The following is a 22,289-nucleotide window of genomic DNA, read 5'->3' as shown; positions in this document are numbered from 1 at the left end:
CCACTGCTGTGGCTTTAGTTCAGCTTCAGTTTTAGCAGCTCCCATACTGGCACACACTGGCCCCTTCCACTTCTTATAGCTGCTTTCCTCTCTCCTTTTAACTAGCAATATGGTTTTAGGCCGGCATTTTCCCTGAAGGACATATTTGCCAAATAAACCTTTTTCTCAGCTCGAGTTGTTCCTGACAAATTATTTCATTTTTGATAAGCTGCTGTTTTCCAGCCAGAGACCATTTCAGTGATGTCTCCTGTTCCTCACCCCTCTCTGGGAGGAGTGGAGTTACATGGTGTTTCATGGTTGCTAGCACAACTCCTATCCATAGAATAGGAGTCATGAAGACAAAAAGTACCAGGGCACAAACCCTTGGACAGGCACAAACTAGCAGCTAATTTCAGCAAATCCTACCTGGAATGGTGTTATCCAGGATAAATCCTAGAAGTCCACCCACAAACATGCCAGTGGTGAGAAGCACCAGGATCACTTGGTCAAGCTGAATGATTCCTAGCAAAAAAAAAAAGCTTTGTGGTGTAGGATGCGCATTTTACCTGTTAAACAGCAACATTTCTGATGCCAAGAGGCTGAAGTGAAGCTGCATGCTTGCTTGGACGAGACTTGCAAATCCAAAGTGGAGCGTAAGATTTGGGAGTGGAAGGGAGAATGACCTCACAGCCAGTTTCAGACCTACAGTTATTCTACATGATTATTCACAGACTTACAGTGGGCAGGAAATGGCTTATAAATACAGTAAGAGCTTATTAACAATGCAGACCCCAGCAGTGTCTGAGAAAAAGCCACCTTCTGTTCCAGACACATTCAGCACCTGCACAACATAACACCTAACAGCTCCCTACAGGAGCACGAGCTTCAGTTCCAAAGAAATGTGAGTATATTTAGCATGGGATTTCACCACAAGCTCATCAGGTGTGATGTTTCCCCTTGAGGGCTGATGGCCATCAGCAAAGCCCAGTGGCACTGAGCATCTGACAGAGCATCTACAGAGCATGTGGTTTGTGGGCCCAGCTCTTTAATCAGCCCACCCAGCATACCACGAATGCTTTAAGAGAGGACACTGGTCTTTGCGATGAAGACATCAGTCACACAAGACACAGTGAAGGGCCAGCTGCTGGAGAACTGAAATTTTCAATAAAGTGAACTTGATGGAATTTAGTAGAGGAGTATGCTCTTGCATTTTGAAAGCACAGCATTTTATTGTGTATGAACACATAAGAAAGCCTCATTCATTGAGAACTCAGTCACTGACCAAAAGCAGAGATTTCTGCACCAGAGCTATGCATCAGAGCAAAAGGCAAAAATAGCCCTCACAGAAAGAAACAGGCAACAGTCAAAGCACAGGTTTCAGCATTTTATCAGGAAAAACTATTTTATAAGATTTCTCTGGTCAGCCTTTCCTTCTGTTTCATGCTACAGAAAATGCTTCTGATGTCACTTCTTACCTGTTTCCAGCAGAGTACTATTTTTGCTTGCCCAGTTGGGAATTGTGAGGCCAGCAAATAGAGAAAATCCAAAGATAAAGATGTTTCTTGAGGAGTTCATATCTGTATACTGCACAGAGAAATTTCGTACATTACATGCATAAAACTGTGGATTACTGTTGTGCTCATGAGACACGGTGGGATGCAAACACTGGAATCAGGAATGGACCCAGCCCTGGTGCTGCTGGGGCATTTGTGATCCTGCCGTCCCCAGTGGCAACCAGCCCTGCCCATACCAGGGAACCCTCTGTGATTTAGCCCCTCTGGGTACAGACCCTTATCTTTACCTGAGGAATTGCCACAATAAATGTTGGCATTTGCTGAAGTGTGGTTATAGCTGACACAGTCTGTAAGAAACTGACTTGAAACTGAGAGTGCTGTGTGCAGTTTTGGGCACCACAATATAAGATATAAAGCTATTAGTGAGTGTCCAAAGGAGGGCCACCAGGATGGTGAAGGGTCTGGAGGGGAAGCCGTATGAGGAGCAGCTGAGGTCACTTGGCCTGTTCCGCCTGGAGGAGAGGAGACTGAGGGGAGACCTCACTGCAGTCTGCAACTCCCACATGAGGGAAAGCAGAGGGGCAAGTACTGATCTCTTAATTCTCATGACCTGTGACAGCAAATGGCATGAAGCTGAGTCAGGGGAAGTTTAGGTTGGATATCAGGAAAAAGCCTTTCACCCAGAGGGTGCCTAGGCTCTGGAACAGTCTCCCCAATGAAGTGGTCACAGCACCAGCCTGACACAGCTCAAGAAGAGTCTGAACAATGTTCTCAGGCACATGGTGTGACTCTTGGGGTGTCCTGCTCAGGGCCAGCAGTTGGACTCGATGATCTTGATGGGTCCCTTCCAATTCAGCTTATTCTATGATTCTCTGTTTCAATGAAATTAAGTCCCCTTCACCAGGGATGCAGCAGCGCTCACACAGCTGTTACCTGCAAATTGGAAATCCCCACTGCCGCGATGACTCCGAACATCACAAGGAACATGCCTCCGATCACAGGGACTGGAATGCTGGCAAGCACGGCCCCAACCTTCCCAAAGATGCCGCTCAGGAGCATGGCACAGGCACCGGCAACGATCACCCTTCGGCTCCCTACCTGGGCCAAGAGGAAGAGGAGGCAGTCACGCACTGACCGGCAGAGAAAGGTGAGGGGGCAGGCTCCAGTGCCAGCCTGTCAGGTAGGTGTTGCAGCTCTGGCCCTAGCACTGCATGGCATGTTCAGGGGCAGGTCTGGAAACAGCTGCTGGTGAGCTGGGATGCTGACACTGAATGGGAAGCATGAGTATTTGTGCACCATAGATATTTATCATGAAAGGCACTCTGAAAGCACCACACCTATTTACTCAGTGTTATCCTCTCTCCTACTATTGACAGAACTTCAACAGTTTGCTATTAAACTGAAATTAAAAAAAAAAATTAAGAGCACAGTAATACCCACTTGTTCTTGCTTTAGCCTAGAAATATCTTGGCATACATACAAGCCTGACACTGCAACCCCCCAGCCAGTTCACTGGACAATCCTTCCACCAGGGCTTGGATTGACATCCAGAAGTACCTTACAATGAGGTATCCCACAATGATCCCTCCATTCCCTGGAGACCAAGATTTCAGAGACCATAGCTGGCTGGCTGCTCCATCCTAAGCTCTGGGATCTGCTATATCCTTTCTATGGTCAAGAAATAAGAAGTGAGGAAGTCTTTTGCTCTGTCCTTATCTCTCATCACCCATCTATCTTCAGTAAAACCATTTTTTTTCTCATTTTTTCCCCTAGGCCTTTTCTTGGTTAAGCACTACACAAAAGATGGGATGAAGCACCAAGCCATGCCCTTTATTTAGATCTGTTAGACCATATGAATAGGAACAAAAAAGATTATCTGCCAAACAAAGGGCTGAAAGCAACATTTATGTAGAAAGTGAAAAGGAAAGCAGCAATATTTGTTAAACTTCCAAGTCAAGATATGCCTTGCCCACACCAAAACTTGGACTGCCAAAGAATCATGCTAAACTTAAAATATTTGTGTCAGGGCAGCTCTGTAATCCTCTGCATACATTTTAAAATTCAATTAAATATTTTAATCCCTCCCTTCAAATATCTGAAGAATGTCTAATTACAGGACAGGCTTTTTGTGAATGCTTTCAACAAAAACATTCTCAGGAACTAATAGTGTCTCTTTTTAAGTATTTCTTAAACATGACAATTAAAAATATTTCAAGTCTTTCTTGATTGTGAAAAATAAATAAAAAAGATTTTGTGTGGAGTTTCAAAAATAAAATCATGCATTGCCTTCAGGTGCTTCATTGCTCTTTATACTCTGACTTAAAACCTTGGGACACTATTACCATCTAAATGTTAATTAATAAAAGTCAACAGATCTATTTGTTCCAGGATTAGAACAAAGATTCAAAGTCTCAATTTGCTAAAATGTTGAATTACCATGTATATGGAGCTGGCCTTAAAGGCAAAAGACCTAATCCAGTGATAGCATGGATTAGGTATTCTGCTAAAGCCACTAGTTTGGAGTTTGCTTCAATTATGTAAGGAAACAATAAAATCAGTTCTCTTTCTTAAGGCTGAAGAAACTCCAGGGTTCCCCACAGTACGTAGTGACTCTGAGGCCTTTACCTCTCTTTAAAGTCCTCCTTTTCTTGGAAAGGAGTTCTCAGCACTGGCATACTGGGCCTGATCAAGCAGTTTAAATATTGGTGCCTGGTGCCATGTAAGATGTTGCATTTTGGCAGCTTCTAGCAGCTTCTCCTTGCCTTATCTGTCAGCCCCTGTATGTATCTGAGATCTCTAAAGACTTCTCCAGTGGTGCTAGACATCTCTGTTTAAAAGAGGAAACAAGTCCCTTGTGTTTCCATTTGTCATGGAAAATTGTGTTTCCTACATAAAAAAGAAATTAAATCTGCCTTGTGCTCTCAGCACCTCCATCTGTCCCAGCCAGAGTGTTCACACTGATTTTAACTGACTGAGATGACACTCTATTTTCAGCTCTTTCAAGTGTGGACAGAGTGAGCAGAGGTGGGATCCAAGGGAAATATTTCTTCTGAATCAGCAAGGATGGCATGTCCTCCTGGAGGACTTAGCATCCATTGTGAGAATACATGTCCTACAACCTGGTAATTACGAATTTGGGCAGCATCCCATACATACAATGCATCCAGCAAACTACACATCAGGAAAGAGCAGGCTCGGGTGGATGTATGCAGACTGCCTAGTGACAATGCACACGGGGTGACAGGCTAAACTGGACTCCATGCAGACATCCAGACAGCCCTTGGTGCTCGAGGCAGCCACCTCAGTCAAACACTAACACTGCAATGTGTGAAAAATGGTTATTGTGAGTGAGGTTTATAAAAGCCAGTGAAATAAACAATATTATACAGTGGAAGCTGTAAGGAAGCTGCATCTATTTACTGACTCACAGCTCTTCTGGCACGGCGTTGCTTATTTGGCAATGATTTGAAAATGTTGTCCAGTTAGCCTAAATGTCTGTCAGCCTATCCTGTGGCTGCAAAGCTTAGTGAAAATCTTTGATCCGATTGTCAAGGTTATCTCTGGAAATTTCTTTCCCTGATAAGTGCAATTAATATACTCAAGGGACTCACACACAAACCTTTGCAATCACATTTTGTAACCCTGAAGAAACAGTCTACCTTTCAAATGACTGCCATCCTTGGGTTACAGAAGTTGTGGAATTGGAAGCCCTATTAAATATTCACCCTTTTCCTTTCTCTCCTCTCCCTCTCCATGCCTGTATGGGTTAGCTCAGATGTAGCATTGTCTCTCCAGCCTTACCTAGGCAAGGTGCCACGAGTGAGTGCACTAATTCCCCGTGCAGGCCAGAGGCAGAGATAGGGAAGCACTGCCCACATCTGTTAAGTCATTTGTAGTGCTGCTGAGCTGGTCACCATTGTGCCAGGGCACAATTTTCCCTTGTTCTAAGTTATATATAAGTTACAAAACTTTCGGGAGGTGGCCTGAGATCACTCCCCAGGTCCAGCACACAGCCATGGGTACTGCTCTCCTGTACACACACCCTCAGGGGAGCCCTCGGGGAGGCACCACCACAGCCTCCCCGCTGCGGCGAGGCTCACCTTGGTGATGCCCAGGACGCCCACATTCTCGCTGTAGGATGTGGTGCCGCTGCCCGTGCCCCAGGCCCCGGCCAGGAGGCAGCCGATGCCCTCCATGCCGATGCCGCGGCCGATGGCGTGCTTCGGCGGCGGCGGGGCCCCGCACAGGCGGGCGCTGGCGAAGTAATCTCCCACGGACTCCAGCATGGAGGAAATCACCCCGGCTAGGATGCCAAAGATCCCAGCCAGGCTCACCGTTGGTGTTCCCCACTGGCCTGCAAGTAAAGAGCTCGGTTTAGGTGGAATTTCAGGGTTTCATTTGCCCTGAAATCTGCCCCAGGGGAGGAACAACAGCAGGAACGCCTATGGGTGTTCACCCGATTTTTGACATTTCATCTCCTCCTGGTAGCCGTAAGTGGAGGTGCAAGCAGGAGTAGGCAGGATGGGGAAGGGGAGGCAGTGGTACCTGGGTATGGGAGCCGAAACCAGGGAGCCTGTGACAGAACGTCCCCACGGCTGTCTGTCCGGGCCAGGTGGCCGTAGGCAGTGGGGGCCGCAGGGAGGACGCTGGTCACTGTCAGCACGTAGCAGAGCAGCCAGCTCAGGGAGAGCCCCAGCAGCACCTGCCCATCACAAGCAGCAGTGGGGTCTGGTTAGGGTACGGCCTCAGCACGGCTGGGGTGGACAACGTGTCTCCGCCCAACCCTTTTCTCTGCACACCGGAAGGGAGGAAAAGAGGCAGCTGGAGCTCCTGGTGATCCTCTCTTCTTCTCTCCCTCCCTCCCAATAATCAGGGCCACGGGAAGCTTTTTCCTCTCTGCCCCTTACCACACAGGCTCATCTGGGAAGCACTCTCTCGTCTGGACACGAGTGGAAAGAGTCCAGGCAGCCCGGGGTGGGTGAGGCCACCCACCCCTCACCCTGGTATTTCACAATTCCCTGGTATCCAGGAACCCCAACTTACCGGGAAGATCTGGAAGAGGTAGATTGGAGAGAAGTGTGACTTCTTGCCTCTCTGGTGAGATGGCAGTGGCACAGCAACATGTTTCAAGTACTGAGAGAACAGAACTATGAAAAAAATAGTCCTAGAAGGAAGGGAAATGAGACCATAAACAAAGGGGGTGCCCAGCTGCCCACCTGTCCCCACATTAAGTGGGGACCTGCTACCCAAGAACCCAGGACTCCAGAAGACCCATAAAAACAGGCTCTCAGCAGCAGGCTCCCCCACTCCACCAAGCTTCCCATCATAATCTACTGATAGCTCCACATATTTGCAAATAACTCTTTTACCCTTATTGTTTCAAGACTGACACCCCAGGCAGTGCATCTGTGAGTATGACACAGTTGCAGAAAGGTTAAAAATGCCTCATAAGTAAAATAAAGACCTGACAGACATGCAAGGTTCAGGTTCTTCCTGTGTAATTCAGATATACTAGAAATACAGGATTTATTGTTTCCCGATTTCAGGTTTACCTATGCTGCTCTTCAAGGGACAAAAAGCTCCTGTAACACAGAGTAAAAGAAGAGGATTTGGTTTGGCTGTGCAAACCCCTGTTTTGAAAGAAAACACCGCGGTGGGATTGTGGGACTGCACATGGTGCCCTCAGAGCCCTCCCAGCCAGCCAAGAAGGGGAGAGCATGGCTCTCTGTCTGCAAGGGCTGAGCAACGGAGGGGCCCTCCATGGCAGGGATGTTCCCGTGTGTCCCTGGCAGCACCCGGGGCTGGCGCTGATGGAAGTAACTGCAGCTGCAGCTCCTCTCCCATCCCTTGTGTAGGGCACATCTGGGAACAGCAGCAACATCTGTGTGCACTCACAGCCTGTCCCCTATGTGCCTTCTGCCCAGAGAGGCCAACCAGATGAAGCTGGAGGCTACCACATGTGCAGAGAGAGCAGGGACTGGGTGTCCCACTTCGACTGCTGAGCTGGTAGAAGACCATGGACTTTCCTGGGTTAGACACGCCTCTGAAGACCTCCTCATTATTTTACAACAAATCTAAATTTTATACATGGAGTGAATTAATCTGGATAGGATTTGATGAGAAATCAATTGCACCAGCTGAAGTGCACTGACTTCACTGGAAAACTGGTAGTTTTCTCCATGGGAAAAGGTGACAAACTGTAGGTGCAATAGTCAGGGACAGGCAGAATTCCAACAGTGCACAGAAAACTCTATTCTCACTTCTCTGCAAAGACAGTCTGTGACATACACAATTCAAAGCACTGCATGACTGGAGGGAGAAATTCTGAGGAGGAACTGGTTTCCATTTGTGGTTTCTATTGCTACAGAGTCCAGACAGACTGTGTGAGTGCACACTTCATCTACTTGCATAAACAAAGGTGCTCAGCAGCCTTGCGACTCTGGAGAGAACAATTCCTCCTACTCATGTGAAGACAATACATAAAGCACCAGCTATTTCAACACAGAATACCTGAATGCTCAACTTGGTCATTTTAGGAATGTCTTTTGAACTTAAATAATGGGTGTGTAAGACAGTGTGTGTAGACAACTGTGAGGGAGACTGCACACACATGGGGAAGGCTTGTATCTCTCCAAGCCTTTGAACTTCATATTTTTACAAAAATCAGTGGTTTTAACTCATTTTTGGGTTTTGCTTTGTTGCTGAGGGCTTAGCCTCCTGGGGGTTGGAGGAGAATGACTGTGCCACATGGCTGCCTTGCACAAGCCTGTCACATGTTGGTGCTCAACAAATAAACCTTGAACCCAGGGGAACTCTGCTACAGACTGTGACACTTGGTTTCATATTTGAGGCAGGTGATTTGTGTACTCTCATGTTTCCCATAAAGATATGAGACTTACAGGAATGCTATGCCCCAGTGCTGCCCAGCCATATCTCCAGCCGAATCAAACAGAGGTAGTGCAACCAAGGTGATAGTGGGGGCAATTGTCAGGGGGCCAATGAACCTCATCAGAAATCCAATCAGGCCAGAAAATCCAACAAAGATTTGAAAGCAAGAAGTTACAATGATAGTTCCTTGCACCTGGAAAAATGGAGGATGAAAACAGAGGTTAGAATGGACTCCAGCTGTTGAGCCTTTTCTTCATGTCAGTGCAAATCAGCATGAGAGCCAGGCTCAGTCTGTAGTGACAGACTGGCATAAAGGCCTCCTGCTGACAACAGTAAAACCTGGCTGAGAATTATATCAGGTCAGAAAGACCACCAAAGCAGCAGCAAAGCAACTCCCCCCTTGGCTGATGGATTTACTCCTCACCAGGGCTAATTTTGTTCCAGAGATCACCTCCTCCCTGTCCTCTTGGGCCACCCAAGCATGCATCACCTGCCCTGCACTCTCCTGCCTGCTCCCCCAAGACAGGGGAAAAGCTCTTGCCCCAAAAACAGGAGCAGGGCCATGGTCTCCACTGATCTTCCTTTTGGGAAGGGCTTGGGTCTCTTCAGCGCACTGCTGAGGCAAGTGACTCATCAGAGCCTCTTTTTTTTCCTATCAGTTTCACTCTGGGAGCACATTTATCATCCTGAACTTCCCAGTGTTTGACAATCACTGCCAAGGAGCCAGCAATTACATTCTGAAATGCTGCTCACCTCAGTGTCAGCTTCAGGCAGGGGCAAGGCTGCTCTCTGCCTTCTCAGATTTGGTAACAAGCCCAGGCTGCAACCTCTGTGGTGCTGAGCACCTTCCTTCCTCCAGCTCCAAAGGGAAGAGAAACACAGGGGCTGGGTGAATAACCCAGGCTAAAATTAGACGTCAGCAGTGCCCTTGTGATAGATTTATGTGTATCAACAGAGAGCAACCTGTGCTGCACAGAAAACCCCTGGTGAGCTTTCAACACTTCCCAAGAGGTTTGGAAAAACACACCAACAAATGGATCCACAGAGGCAAATTTAGTCACTTGCTGTGATAAAGGCAATTGATGTAGAATAAGGCAGTGAGACCCCTGACCTTTCCTCCTCCCTTCTGATTACCTAAGAATATCCTTTTCCTTAATATTTACAGTAGGTTTTGCCTTGCATTTTTTTACTAGGTTTCCTGTGCTTAGAGAGAGTTGTTTCCTTGAAAATACTTTCCCTCCCTTTCTTCTTCTAGGCTAACCATGCTTTATAGAGAAGGGATCTGACTGGACCAGTGGAGACTTTGCAGGGACCGTAAATCACATGAGGAGGTCTGCATGTCCCCTGTTCAGCAGCAGTGAAGCACCTACTTTTTTGATAGAGAATAGATGCTTAGAAAGCTGCCACAGTTTGAGGGCCAAAGTTCATTGGGAATAGAAGTTTTTCCAGCTGTGATGGCCATGATATGGTCAGGCACTTTACTGAAAGCAAACGGCCCTGATACAGAGCAGGTGCCACTGAAAATGTCATATACCTCTCGCATCCGTGTCTGCCAGACTTCGATGAATTCAGGTGAAGAGGCATTCACCAGGGTGGCGTTGTTTGTCCAGGCAGGGCACTTCCAATTGGGGAGAGACAGCATTGCCAAGGTGGGGGTCAGGAATGTTAAAGTCCCTCCTTGAATAATAGGCAGCCTGGAAGGAAAGCAGAGGGAAAAAAATGACACGTGAGAGTACTAGAAACTCTGCTCTATAAGGGTGAGAGAAAGGAAAGCAAAATAAATTTTAATATCAGTCTGCCCACAGCCTCTGGCAGTATCTTTTGAATTGTTGTGGCAGCTCACTGTCACTGACCATGGGGAGGAATAGCTGCCTATTGCATGCAAGAGCACTGACATGGGGTAAGAAATGAGGTTCAAGTACCAGCAATGGAGGGGCACAACGGTGCTACAGTCCAGCCCTGCTACCCTGTGTTAAGGTACAAGTAGTGCTTCTAATGGCTGATGAGATGACAGACCTGCACAGAGTAGGAAAAATCTGGCCGAGGGAAGAAGACCAAAGAAGAAAGATGGTGAGATGCTGAAGAAAAGTTTAGTCAATCTTGCCAATATCCAGTTGCTTCCTCTCTCCCCTTTGTCTGCTTTGGCTTTCTTCATAACGTGCTCATGCACACAAGGGCATGCACTAACTACTCTCCATGTCACAACAATCCTCAGTCTGAGTGTGATAGAAAATGTGACTTGGCTTTTAGTACACCGGGTTTTAATGCCAGTTCCTCTTCTGCATTTCCACTGAAACTAGAAAGAAAACCTGCATGGAGGGGTCTATGGACACTGACTGGGTGACTGGGGAGACCTTGGCTCTCCCCCCATACCACATGTCTCCTGGCTTAGAGTATCTCTCCCTCTGGGAATCCCTCAGAGTAGCAAGGAGCCTGCATCTCCAGAGGAGTTCAACACCAGCTTCATGCAGGGATTTACATAGCAGAGCAATGCTCCTTTGAGCTGCACCAGCCTCTTTTTCCATGCATGAAGAAATGGAGACAGAGACCTGAAAGGCCTGACTGACTCCTCAAAGCCCCACGTAAGCCCCCAATGCAGTGCAAGTTTTTTTAACCATTCCTCTAGTGTGCTTGAAAAATCCTAAGCTGCCTGAGGGTGGGCACAACATCCAGGAAACAGCCAAGGGAAATCTCCAAGGTGCCTCTGTTTTCCTTCCTTTAGGGAGCACCCCTAGGAGGAACCCCCAAAGCAACCTCTCCTTGTGCCAGGAGCTCTCATGGCATCTGTTCAGAAAAGCCATGGGACAGCCATTCAGGTGACAGCTTTTGCAGGGCACAGCTTTCCCTGAAACAAAGGAATTTCTAACATTCTTGAAATAAGAGATGGCATAGCTGAAACAGACCATGTCTCTGTCACCTAAACCAAATATTTATCCTAATCAAGCACAAGTAAAGCACTGTCAAAGCTTTGAAACAATTTTGCTGGGCGAGGCACAAAAAACAAACAAAAAGAAACAGAGAAGGCCCAGGGCCATGACTTAGAATCTAACAATAGATTTTTAGTTCCTGTTGTGTTGGTCCCTAAGATATTTCACAGCCAGTGCTGCCATGGATAGGCTCAGAGGAAAATGGGGTGCCAAGGTAATGCTTATGGGGAACACTGAACTCTTTCCTGTGAGGTTTGCAAGAGGGAAAGCTTCAGAAATAGGGAAGGCAATATTATGTTTTGATAATCAGTATATGATGTCCAAGCATTTACTAAGCAGGACTCACCATAACAGCAAATGAGCTGTGTCTGTCCTCAGGAGCCTCTGACAGTGTCTCCTGCGACTGTCTGGGACCCACTGCTGCTTTTTCATGCTGTGTAGCATGACTGAACTGCAGATTGCAGTGGGTCAGCTTTTCCCTTGGCTATTGCTTCATGAATGTCCTCATGCCTTATAGTTGGGGTCAGCAACAAGGCAATTGCACCCTCAGCACAGCAAAAGCCATTTGAGTTTATCCCATGGGAACAGCTCCTTACCACTTAATTTGATCTCAATTAAGTTGTACCTCAATTAGCGATTCATCCATGGGAGAGACAGGCTCTCTGCTACTCTTTAATCCCCAGTTAACAGAGAGCAGGGGACATTACAGCTCTCAGGAATGCACTGAGGCATTAGGATGGTGCCTGGGAGAACTCAGAATGCCTGGATTGCACCAGCAGTGATGGTCATGGACTCCAGCCTGAATTTAGCTGAAAACCCAGTTTCTCTGTTTTTTGTAGTCAAGGTGCTCCTCCGTCCTCCAGTAATCCTGTAACAATGTAGGAGAAGGGGAGCACTCCTCAGGAAGTTTATCTACAGATACTTCTTAAGACCAAGAGAGAAAAGTTTCAGTAGTGAATGAAGCAGGAGGAGGAAAAACATTTTGTGGAGCTGGCAGTTGACCAGTGATTAACCAGAGTCCCTCAGATTCAGAAGCCAAAGAATGTATAACTTTTGTCTTTGAAGCAAAAAACACAGGTTCCTGCCATAATGGAGGCAAAAACAGCCTGTGGAAAGACAGAGACAGCCCAGAGTTATGACAATGGGAATAGAAGAAATTTTTCAAGGTCAGCAAAGATACAGGGTCTTTCTGGAAAAGGGGAGTATTTGCAATGACCTCTGCCATTAAATACTTCTTTTTCTATGTACTGAATAGCAACTCCATGCTCATCTCACTGCTAGCTGCTCATGAGCAAAGGATTTACCTTTTATGCCACAAATCCCTGAGCATGGGAAGTGGCACCACAGAACAGGATGTGCTGCTGAACTCTTCCCTGAGTCCCTAAGTGGTGGCAGATGGACTTTACCCCTAGAGTTTCTTGTAGAATTTGTGTTCTCTTGACCCTGGGCCCAAATCAGAAGGCTCCTGCCTCAGCTGGAAGATCCCTGGAGTAAGGAACAAGCAGGTACTTTTTACTGCATGTTGCAATGCTCTATTACTTTGAGGACAGATTCCTTATAAACCCAAAAAAAAAGCTATATGAAGTATCAGGAGACGCAAAGTTTGGAACAGCAAGGTAACCCTGCAAAGCTCTCAGCAGTTTCAGGGTGCTTTGGCATGGACCCTGATTGCCCAAGGGTAACAAATGACTCACTGATAAACTCTACAACAGGGTGGTGGCCAGCACCCAGTAATTGCTCATGTTCTCAGTTCTTGCATTTGGCCTACCTTACTCCAAAGACGACTTGCAGCAGGGTGCAAATTCCTGAGACAAAGATGATGGTGCTGATCAGGTGGCTCTGGGTCAGTAGGTCATGCTGGAGGCAAAGGCCTTTGGAGAGCATCAGCGGGACAGCTACAAGACCTCCTATGGCTGTCAAGAAGTGCTAGGAGCCACAGAGAAAGACTGGGTGAAGAAGGACACAGAACTGGCTCGGTGTTATTACCATGTTGTTGAGAGAACACACAGATTTGTGCTTGGGAGATACTAACATCAACCATTCTCTCTGTTTGTTTGGTTTTTTTGGGCAGCTTTAATGCTCTGTTAGAGGCTGTTCCAAAGCACCTACAAGAATTGCAATGCACCCACTGAAATGTCTCCTCCTTTACATGTCCAAAGACCTTTTGCAGTGCTATGGACTTCCCAGGCCACTGTCAAACACAACCAGTTTATCCCCAGCATCTGCAGACAAAGCTGTTGGACATACTTTTCCAGGAAGCTGGGGACCTCCCAAGGTACAGGGAGAGAGCAATCAGGCAAAGTGAATGCAAATATTTCAGTCCATCTTATTTACACCACAAAGGATGACATAAAAAGTTGGCAAATTTGAGCTACATGTTTTTTGCCATCAGTAGCTTTTCCCACACAGCACAATTATGGATGACCACAAAAAGTGACTGCCAAAGAATGGAAGAATTGGGCATTGTATTTGTCAGAAGAGTCACAGACATATTTCTACAATGACCTGTTGTTAATTACTAAATCTGAAAACAAGTTTTAAAACCTCTTTTTGTTTTAATTATTAACCTATGTTGTTCACTCTCACTTTGGAGCACAGCACTGCAGTGGTGGAACTGGTGGCACTCAGAAACACACTTCATTCATTACAGCCATGTTTTATTAAAATTATTATGCAGATGTGTTGGGTTGATACACTCTAAATTTCCATTTAAGAAAACAAAGTACAAAATTCCACCAATTCCAAGCACAGTCCATCATTATCTTAATGACTCTGAGGTCTCTTTTCCCACAGGCTCCCTACCCAGCATGGCATTGGAGGCACTGGGTTATTTAACACATCTGGGCACAGACACCAGCCCAAACAGCATGTGGCCTGCTGCTGAGTTCTTGTTGCCATGGGAAGGCAGAAGTTCAGAAAGCCCTTACACATTTGGCTACCTTCAGCCAAGGTATCCCACATGATTTTATTAACTGTTTGACCCCAGCCCCAGGACTCTGCCTGACCATTTGCACTTCAAAGGGTGCAATGGAACTGTGGGCATGATGATAACAGTCAGTGCTCAGGATGTGGCCCAAAGGACTTGAGCTCACTAAGATCCAGCCTCAGAGCTCCATTCAAGCCCTGTGAAAGTAAAACACTCCCAAATTCAGGTTTCACCCCAATTAACTGGCTGAACAGCCATGTAACTTTCACCTACTCCCAGCCTCCACCTGCTTTCCCATCTCACCTGAATGCCCAGCAGGATGCACAGATACCAGGGAGGCACATCTGTGATGGCGTAGCCAAGCTTGGTCCCACTGTGGCTACTGCCTCCACCCTCATCTGGGCCACAGGCAGCATGAGCTGGTGAGGAATGACAGTGGCTCCCGCGTTTACCCTGGACAACAGGAGAGACACTTTGTTAGCCAGAGCCTGGCCCTGTAGATGCCCATCAGCCACCTCTCTTGCAGCCATGCTCCACATCTGGCAGGAATACCTCGTGTGTAGCTTTCAACAATGCCACAATATTAAAAAAAAAACAAAAACAGAAACAAACCAAGGAGGGAAAATTAAAACAGAGGCACAAAACATATATGGAAAATTTTTGTATGTGCTGGTGTGTCTATGCCTGAAGAAACACTACAGGGTGTCTCAATCTCAAAGGGACATCCAGACAAAGTGTGTTAATATCATTAAAATCTAGTTAAGGATGAAGAAACTGCAACCAGAAGCATGGAAGAGTATGAAGTGGGCTTATCAGTGAAAGCTGCACTATCCTCTGGTCTCTGTACCTCCTGGCAATTCCACCCAAACAGCATTTTTTATAAAATATGCTAAAACACCTGGCTGCCACTAATTACTGAGTAGAAGCACATTTTATATTTCATTTCCTGGATCTTCTCTTTCAATCTCCTTATGCTCACCTTTACCAGAGTTCTGCCTTAATAAAGACACCTGCCTTTTGTCCTACTGGAAAACCCTGCTCCTCCAGAGGAGCTGGGTGAAACACAGGGACACCAGTAGATGGGAAATCCCAGCATCCATGCCAAAGGAGCTGGCTGAAACTGCTACCCAGGAAGGCTCGGCTCTCCTCCCAGGCAGCCAGAAGCCCCAGGGTTTCTCAGGGAACTGCAATGCCTTTCAGAGTTTATTTATATAAAGATTCATTTTGCCAAGGAAAGCAAAGTAGTGCTTTGCTTCATTTGCCATAGTTTTTAAGTTGAGGAGATTCTCCTGGCTGGCCGTGCCTCCTTCCAGCCCACTCTGACCCCTGTGCACACACACACACATACACATAGGGTGGAAGGAGGCTGCCTGGGAAACCACAACATTTACGGCCGATTGCAAAAGCTAATTAAGATCCCAAAGCATTTGTTTCATTGGCCCCTCTCCAACCAGCAAGTCCTCAGCATCCTGGCAGCAGAAGGCTTTTCTGGGCTGAGATGCCCTACTGTATCAGGCAGGGACAGAAACCTGCTGTCCGGAGAAGCTTAATGAGGTTGTCTGCACCAAATTCTTTTAGGTTTTTTTATCCTCCAAGTCTTGCAGGAACCTGAAGACACCAAAATACCCAACACAATAGCGAAATGTCTGCAGTAACACTCCTGACCTACCTACTGATGAAGGCAAACAGGTAGTGCTGTGGTCAGGAACAGAGATACAAAATTAATGCTGCATTTGGTCGTAAATTTTGCAGGTATGGCAGATTATTACCAAAATCATTTGCCTGAAACCTCCAGGTTTGCATTCTCTTGGCTGAGTCTCCAAAATCCTATTTTAGGTCATGCTGTTGAAACAAGCCATGTAATCCCTAAGACCCCAGACCCTAATATTGTTATTGATCTGAACTGTTGTATGAGGGGTAGGGAACTCAGGTTGTAAGGGTATGATTGAATTATGAATTTCTTTGTTCAAGGGCCCTCCCCAGCGGCACCCAGCTCGAGCTGTTGGTACTGCAGTACCACTCAAATAAACGACCTTCATCAAGTTAAAGCCCGAGACTCTGCTCCAGGATTCCTACGATGGAGAAGCCTCTTTAACAAACACAGCGTATTTATCCAGCCTAGGCAAACTAGGAGCATTACAGATACTTCAAAATAGATAGGTGAAGGCAGATTTAATTCAAACTGGACTCAGGCATGAACCTCAAGAGCAAAAGGTGTTTCTTAATAACTCCTTGTGCAGACATTTTCATTTCAGAACAAGAGAGCCTGAGCCATGGATTAACAAATGTACAGCAAGGTACTTAAGACTGCCCATGCATGGAGTTATTTGGAGACAATTACTCCTGAATAACACCACGGGTAGACAAATGCTAAGCTAGGCAGACAGCAGTAAGCTCCTTTCTTTTCACTGCAATTTCTCCTGTATTAAGCAGGAGGCATATTCCAGGCAGACAGAGCCTGTGCCAGTAACAGCCCCGCATGATCATCACATGAGTGCCTGACCCTCCCCAGGAGCTGGAGGGGAATGAGTAGGGCTCATCAGGAAACGGATGGAGTGGAGCTATCAGGATGAGAAAGGAGCAGAGGCACTGGACTCAAACTGAAATGCAGGAGGTACCATCTTAAAATCTGAAAATATTTTTTTTGCTGTCAGTGTGACCAAGCACTGCACAGGTTGCCTAGAGAGGCTGTGGATTCTCCATCCTTAGAGATATTAAAATGCTGTCTAGACACAGCCCTATGCAGCAGGCTCTGGACAGCCCTGCTTGAGCAGGGGTTTGGAGAAAGTGATCTCCAGAGTTGCATTCCAACCTCAGCTGGCCTGTGAGGCTGAGATGCTGGCAGGAGGACAAGGCAGGAGCAGTCTGGAGCACGGAAGGGAAACCACAGCTGGCGGTTCTCAGCCCAGCTGCTCCCATGAATCCAGGGGACCAGTACACCTTCCATGTGCCTCAGGCTCCAGACACAGCACAAGAGCCCTCAATCACATCTTAAATAAGCGTATCAGGAAGACTGTCAGGAATGGAACTGTTTCAACCACAGGTAAACGTCCTTTGTCTTCTACCTTCTTTAGGGTGATTCAAACCATAAAAATTCACAAGTCTGATATGCGTTATGGCAGAACAAGTTAAAATGGAGAGCCTGTTAAAAGTAATGAAGGAAAACTGACTGACTCTGAGCACTTCCCTGAGGCTCTGTCCGCAGCTGGCACAGCACCTCCACTGCACACAGCAAGTTCACCCACAGCTACCCAAAAATGTGGGACTTGTACACTAGAAGTTAAATGCTTCCTCCAAGGTAGCACAGACAGGTGGTCTGTATCAAGGTAGCAAGATGTTTGCAGGACCCCACTCCTTCATAGCTGATGACAGAAAATAAGCAAAGTTTTTAGTTTCTAAGGGAGGTGACCCCTGCTTTGGGCTGTCATGTCCCAGGACCCTTCCCATGGCTCTTACAGCTAGCAGCATTCTCAGTGTACCACACACTCCTGGACTGGCACATCATTTACAGCTTTTACTACACATCTGTAATTCTACAGGGTGCCCTCCTCAGCTGACACCCAAATCCCTTCTTCAACCACCTTTCTAACAATTCACCTCACTGGAAATAGGTCCAAAAGACAAAGAAACACAGTTTTTACTAGGTTAAAATTCTATTGCAATTTTTCTAATGAATCCATAAAATGCTTTACCCAGGAACACAGCCACAAGCTCACCAGTTTTTCAGTACAGATACACGTGCACTGCCATTCATCTACATTATCATTTTAGAAATAGTGGAGGGAAAAGAAGTTAAAAGGGTGCGAGAGAGTAGAAAGTATGCTGAGCCTGCAGCAGCAGCAGGGGCTGTAGTGAGGAAATCATTCCTCGGATTCTTGTTAATAAAAGCTGAGACAGAAGTTTACGACACACCAGAATCATTGCAGCAGCCTGAGCCCTGAGCTTTCCCCTTCTCCTCCTTCCACAGGGTTTGCACCTCTTTATGCAAGAATTACCCTTCAGAGAGCAGACTCACCGCAAAGCTGGGGTTACCAAGCCCGTTGATATCTCTGTCTGAAGAAGGTGTCATGCCTTCCGCTTGCCTTCACCGACTGCCTTGAAAAAGGACCAGTCAGAAGAGGAAAGCCTCCCAAATTCCCACTCCTTTCAGTCAAAACAGCCCCAAAGAAACAGGGTGAGAAGATGCAGAAGCTGGATTTCAGGAGCCAAACAGCACTCAGTCCTAGCTATTCATGTGAGCTGTATTGCAGAAGTATTTCCTTTTCTTGGGCTTATATAAGTGACTCCTTCCCTCCAGCTGATTAGAGGACCGGCATTCAAATCAATCTGGAAAGCAGCCCTTCCCTGGAGTGAGAGAATCAGTAACTCCTGACAGAAAAACTTCATCCACAGGTAAGGATGCTGGAGGATATCAGCGAGGCATGCAACACAGCCTTGGAAATTGTTGCTTCATTACTGTTTCAACAGCAACTTGCATTTTTTTGTGTGGGTTGGGCCTGTTTGAAGATCTTTGTCGTCATCTTTGGGACATTCAATTACTAGACAGTTTCACTTAGTTGATATGTAAACTACTGTATATTTTGGCTGAGGTACAAACATTGTCATCTCCTATTACACCCTGAAAAGAATGAAGCTTTTACTGTGAATTTATTTATGGCAGCAACCAAGGACCAAGTGTTTACATATATTTGTTGTTCAGCTTAGATAAATTTGAAATAGAATGAGTCATAGTTGTAATATTGTGTGATTTAGAATACTGTTTGCTTAGCTTTAGTTGTTTAGCATGAGCAGCTGGATTTCCTGAAGCCTTGAGCCACAAGCTGTGGACTTTCATAGAGATATGCTTTTGGCTGAAATACAGTTCATCTTCCTAGTAACTGGGACAGTGCTGTGTTTTGTCTTTAGGATGGGAAGAATATTGACAATACACTGATTATTTAGTTGTAATATTTATCCTGAGTCTAACATTTTTTTAGTTCCATGTTCTGCCAGTGAACAGGTGCACAAGAAGTGCAAAACAGAAGATAAGGATGCTACAACCATCAACTCAATAAAATAAGGTAATGGCTTGCCTGCATGAAGACAGAGAAAGAGTCCAATAAGATACTAGAAGACCCAGACAAAAAATCACCATTGGACTAAAAAACTGCATTAAGAGCACATGAAGGGCAGGCATGTAATCTTAAGCATTTAATTGCCAGGGGATTTCTTTGTTCATAGTCCCTCTCCAAAGGCATCCAGCTCAAGATGATGTGCTGCTGTACCCTCTATTAAATTCTTTATTTTTATAAATTCTGCTGCCTGAGACTCTTTGGTAGGAAACCTATGGTTGAGTTTGAATGAGGAAGAAGTACACCAGAGAGAGAGAGAGAGAGAGAGTGTGTGAGTGTGTGTGTGTATGAGTGAGGAAAGGAGCACTCACTGGCTGATGGAGCTGCTTACTGTGAGGGATTTTGGTCTCTGCTGGTGTAGTCTTGGGAGGATGTGTGGGTGTGAGTGTGACTAACACCTGGAACACTAAGGCAGAGGCTTCTCCTTTCACACAAGTCATCAGAATATGACACCAAATAGGTATAGAAAACATAAGATTGAAAAAAGATGACTTCAGGTCATCTGATTATCCCCATACATCTAAGGATCCTAGCTCATGACCATCAGATGGCCCAAAGCATAGTTACCCTTTTCTTAAAGTAGCTAATGGTGTTAATGCTCCATCAAACCAATCTAGCCACCTCACCTCCCACTTAGATTAAACTCTATTTAATTTAACAGCTTCCTAAGGCAGTGAGCTTCAATTGCAAAGAACTCCTTCGGAGAGGGGCAAGTTATCACCTGCACTTAGTGACCAGCCATTGATAGTATCTCCTGGTTTCCTTGAAGGATGCAGTGGAACTGAAATAAACTCCAGTCCCTATTCCTTCTGTAGAGCTATGGTAGTCTCAGATCTTCTCTTGAGAGCAGGACTGCGTTACAGGATAGGACAACATCGCCCTAAACACTATTAGTGAAGTTACATGCTGCTGGACAGATAAATTCTAAGACATCAAAATCATTGAATCATAGGATGATTTGTGTTGGAAAAGACCTGGAAGATCATAGAATCATAGACTCAGAATGGGCTTGGTTCGAAGAGACCTTAAAGATCATCTAGTTCTAGACTAGAATGACACAATATCCCTCTGGAGCTGATCTATCTTCTCAGTAAATTTTTATTTTTATAAAAAAAGTCTCCTACTGCTAATTTCAGCCCAGCGTCTGTTCAATGACTCCTCAATCCTGCTCAGCCCATAACCTTGTTTTCAGATGAGACCCAAGCATTCAGTACCCAAGGCTTCTTAAACAATTTAAACTTGTTTAACATCCAAAAGGCATGGGTAAATAACAACACCTGTGTCACCTAGACTAGCATGTGAAACTGCCCACACAAAAAAGTGTTAAGTGAACAGGATAAGAAGAACAAAATAATAATAACAAAAGCATTCATTTTCTTCAAAAAAAGCTGAGAAGAAAACCAGTTTCCCCACCCTGGGAAATCCTGCAGTGCAAAAAATGCACTTTTTAGAGTACCAACAGATTGTAGATTTTAGTAAAAAACACAATAAGGAAGTCCTACACAGCCAAAAGCCTGAACATTAAGCCTGTTAGGAATGAAGAGTTTAACAATACCAACCTCTCGCCAACAGAAGGTTAATAATCTGGAGTCTAGATGAAGGTTATGAAATAGCACTATGTATACGTCAAAGTAGAAATTTATGGGGTCCATGTGAAATGCTGCAGCCTGGAATATCCTGCCTTTGGAAATAAGCAAGAAAAGTAGCAAGTCTCTGTGTACATGTAAATATTGTATACATAATGTATACATGCACATTTCTATGCATATTTAAGTATATATAACAGGATTATCAATAAAATTACTAAATTGTGAGGTTTTTTTCAGAACAAGGTATTATAGAATTAGCAAAAATGCATGTTTGAACAGCAATGATGTGAACTACTGATTATTGATGACAGTCAATTATACAAATGGCTTTTAAGTATGAATCAGCAGGTACACACCTTTTCAAGTTATTCATAATGTTTTAGGAAAGAAAACAAAAAAATATAATACAGATTGCTTTAGACTTATGTGTCTGGCATACCTCTTGCTGCCAGTCAAGCGACCTGGACAGCTGCTCATGACAGTAAAGGCTGGCTCAGTTTATGCCCCTGAGGGGGACATAACTCAAACTTTATGCCTCTGCAATGCAAGCACTGATACAGGAGCTCCCTTTGCCTTCAGTGTGTACCTCCAAAACTCCCAAATTAAAACTGGAGTCCCAAGTGGGATAGATTCACAGAGTGTTCTGAATTAGAAGGGACTCACAAGCATCATCTAGTCCAACTCTTAAGTAAATGGCCCATACAGAGACTGAACCCACAGCCTTGGTGTTATTAGCACCACATTCTTTCCCAAATTATGAACCAGCCAAGAGTGACTGGCACAGGTGAAGATGTCTAAAGCTGAATGAGAGGCATCCCTCCATGTAGGGCTGTGCACATCGAACCTGGGGAGGTGCAGATTTGCTGAGGTGTGCCGAGCCCCTTGCTGAGAGAGCAGGGTCATCCACAGTGCTCTCACAAACTGAATGTGACAGTGAATCCCAGCTACTGCAGTTGAACAAAGGTTTGTTGAAAGGGAACTCAGGGCTATGAAATAAAAGCGGTGCAGTATAGACGAGGCATGTCATGGAGACTTTGTGCAAAAAAACCAACAAAACACCAAATACTGCAATCACCTTTCTGGAAAACAGTTTGTTTCTTCCACAGCTCTAGCCCTGGTTGGTTTGCATGAAGGATGGACTAGCAAGAGAACTAAGCAAGTGACTTGCAATTACTAATTTAGTTACAAAACACCTCTACGTCCTGCCTGCAAAACCTTCTGCAAGCAAAGAGGATTACCCATGGTCACTGACTTGAAATTAGTACCTGTGTGTTCATTGAATCATAGAGTAGTTTGAGTTGGAAGGGACCTTAAGTGTCACCAGTTCCAGGCCCCCTGCCATGGACAGGGACACC

At 45.6% G+C, this 22,289-nt stretch overlaps 1 protein-coding gene across 6 annotated transcripts in view; it reads right to left on the bottom strand.

The window, feature by feature from the left end:
* The window catches only part of LOC119708340 (solute carrier family 23 member 1-like), a 34,482-nt gene that overhangs the window by 2,043 nt on the left and 10,150 nt on the right, over window positions 1–22,289 (bottom strand). For 5 of the 6 annotated variants that reach the window (XM_038154601.1, XM_038154602.1, XM_038154603.1 and 2 more), the window contains exons 2-11: window positions 14,538–14,687; window positions 13,077–13,234; window positions 9,916–10,075; window positions 8,393–8,574; window positions 6,537–6,657; window positions 6,039–6,195; window positions 5,594–5,847; window positions 2,427–2,591; window positions 1,455–1,563; window positions 406–501 (exon numbers count right to left, since the gene is read on the bottom strand). In XM_038154601.1, coding sequence (XP_038010529.1) covers window positions 406–501; window positions 1,455–1,563; window positions 2,427–2,591; window positions 5,594–5,847; window positions 6,039–6,195; window positions 6,537–6,657; window positions 8,393–8,574; window positions 9,916–10,075; window positions 13,077–13,234; window positions 14,538–14,687 — 1,552 coding nt within the window. Of the gene's footprint in view, window positions 1–405; window positions 502–1,454; window positions 1,564–2,426; window positions 2,592–5,593; window positions 5,848–6,038; window positions 6,196–6,536; window positions 6,658–8,392; window positions 8,575–9,915; window positions 10,076–13,076; window positions 13,235–14,537; window positions 14,688–18,249; window positions 21,027–22,289 lie in introns of those variants that run through there. The other variant, XM_038154600.1, reaches the window with a different exon arrangement.

Source organism: Motacilla alba, chromosome 1A (genome assembly GCF_015832195.1).
Source record: "Motacilla alba alba isolate MOTALB_02 chromosome 1A, Motacilla_alba_V1.0_pri, whole genome shotgun sequence".
NCBI classification, from domain to species: Eukaryota; Metazoa; Chordata; class Aves; order Passeriformes; family Motacillidae; genus Motacilla; species Motacilla alba.
The sequence above is the reverse complement of the archived record's forward strand: the minus strand, read 5'-3'. Positions and strand labels throughout refer to the sequence as shown.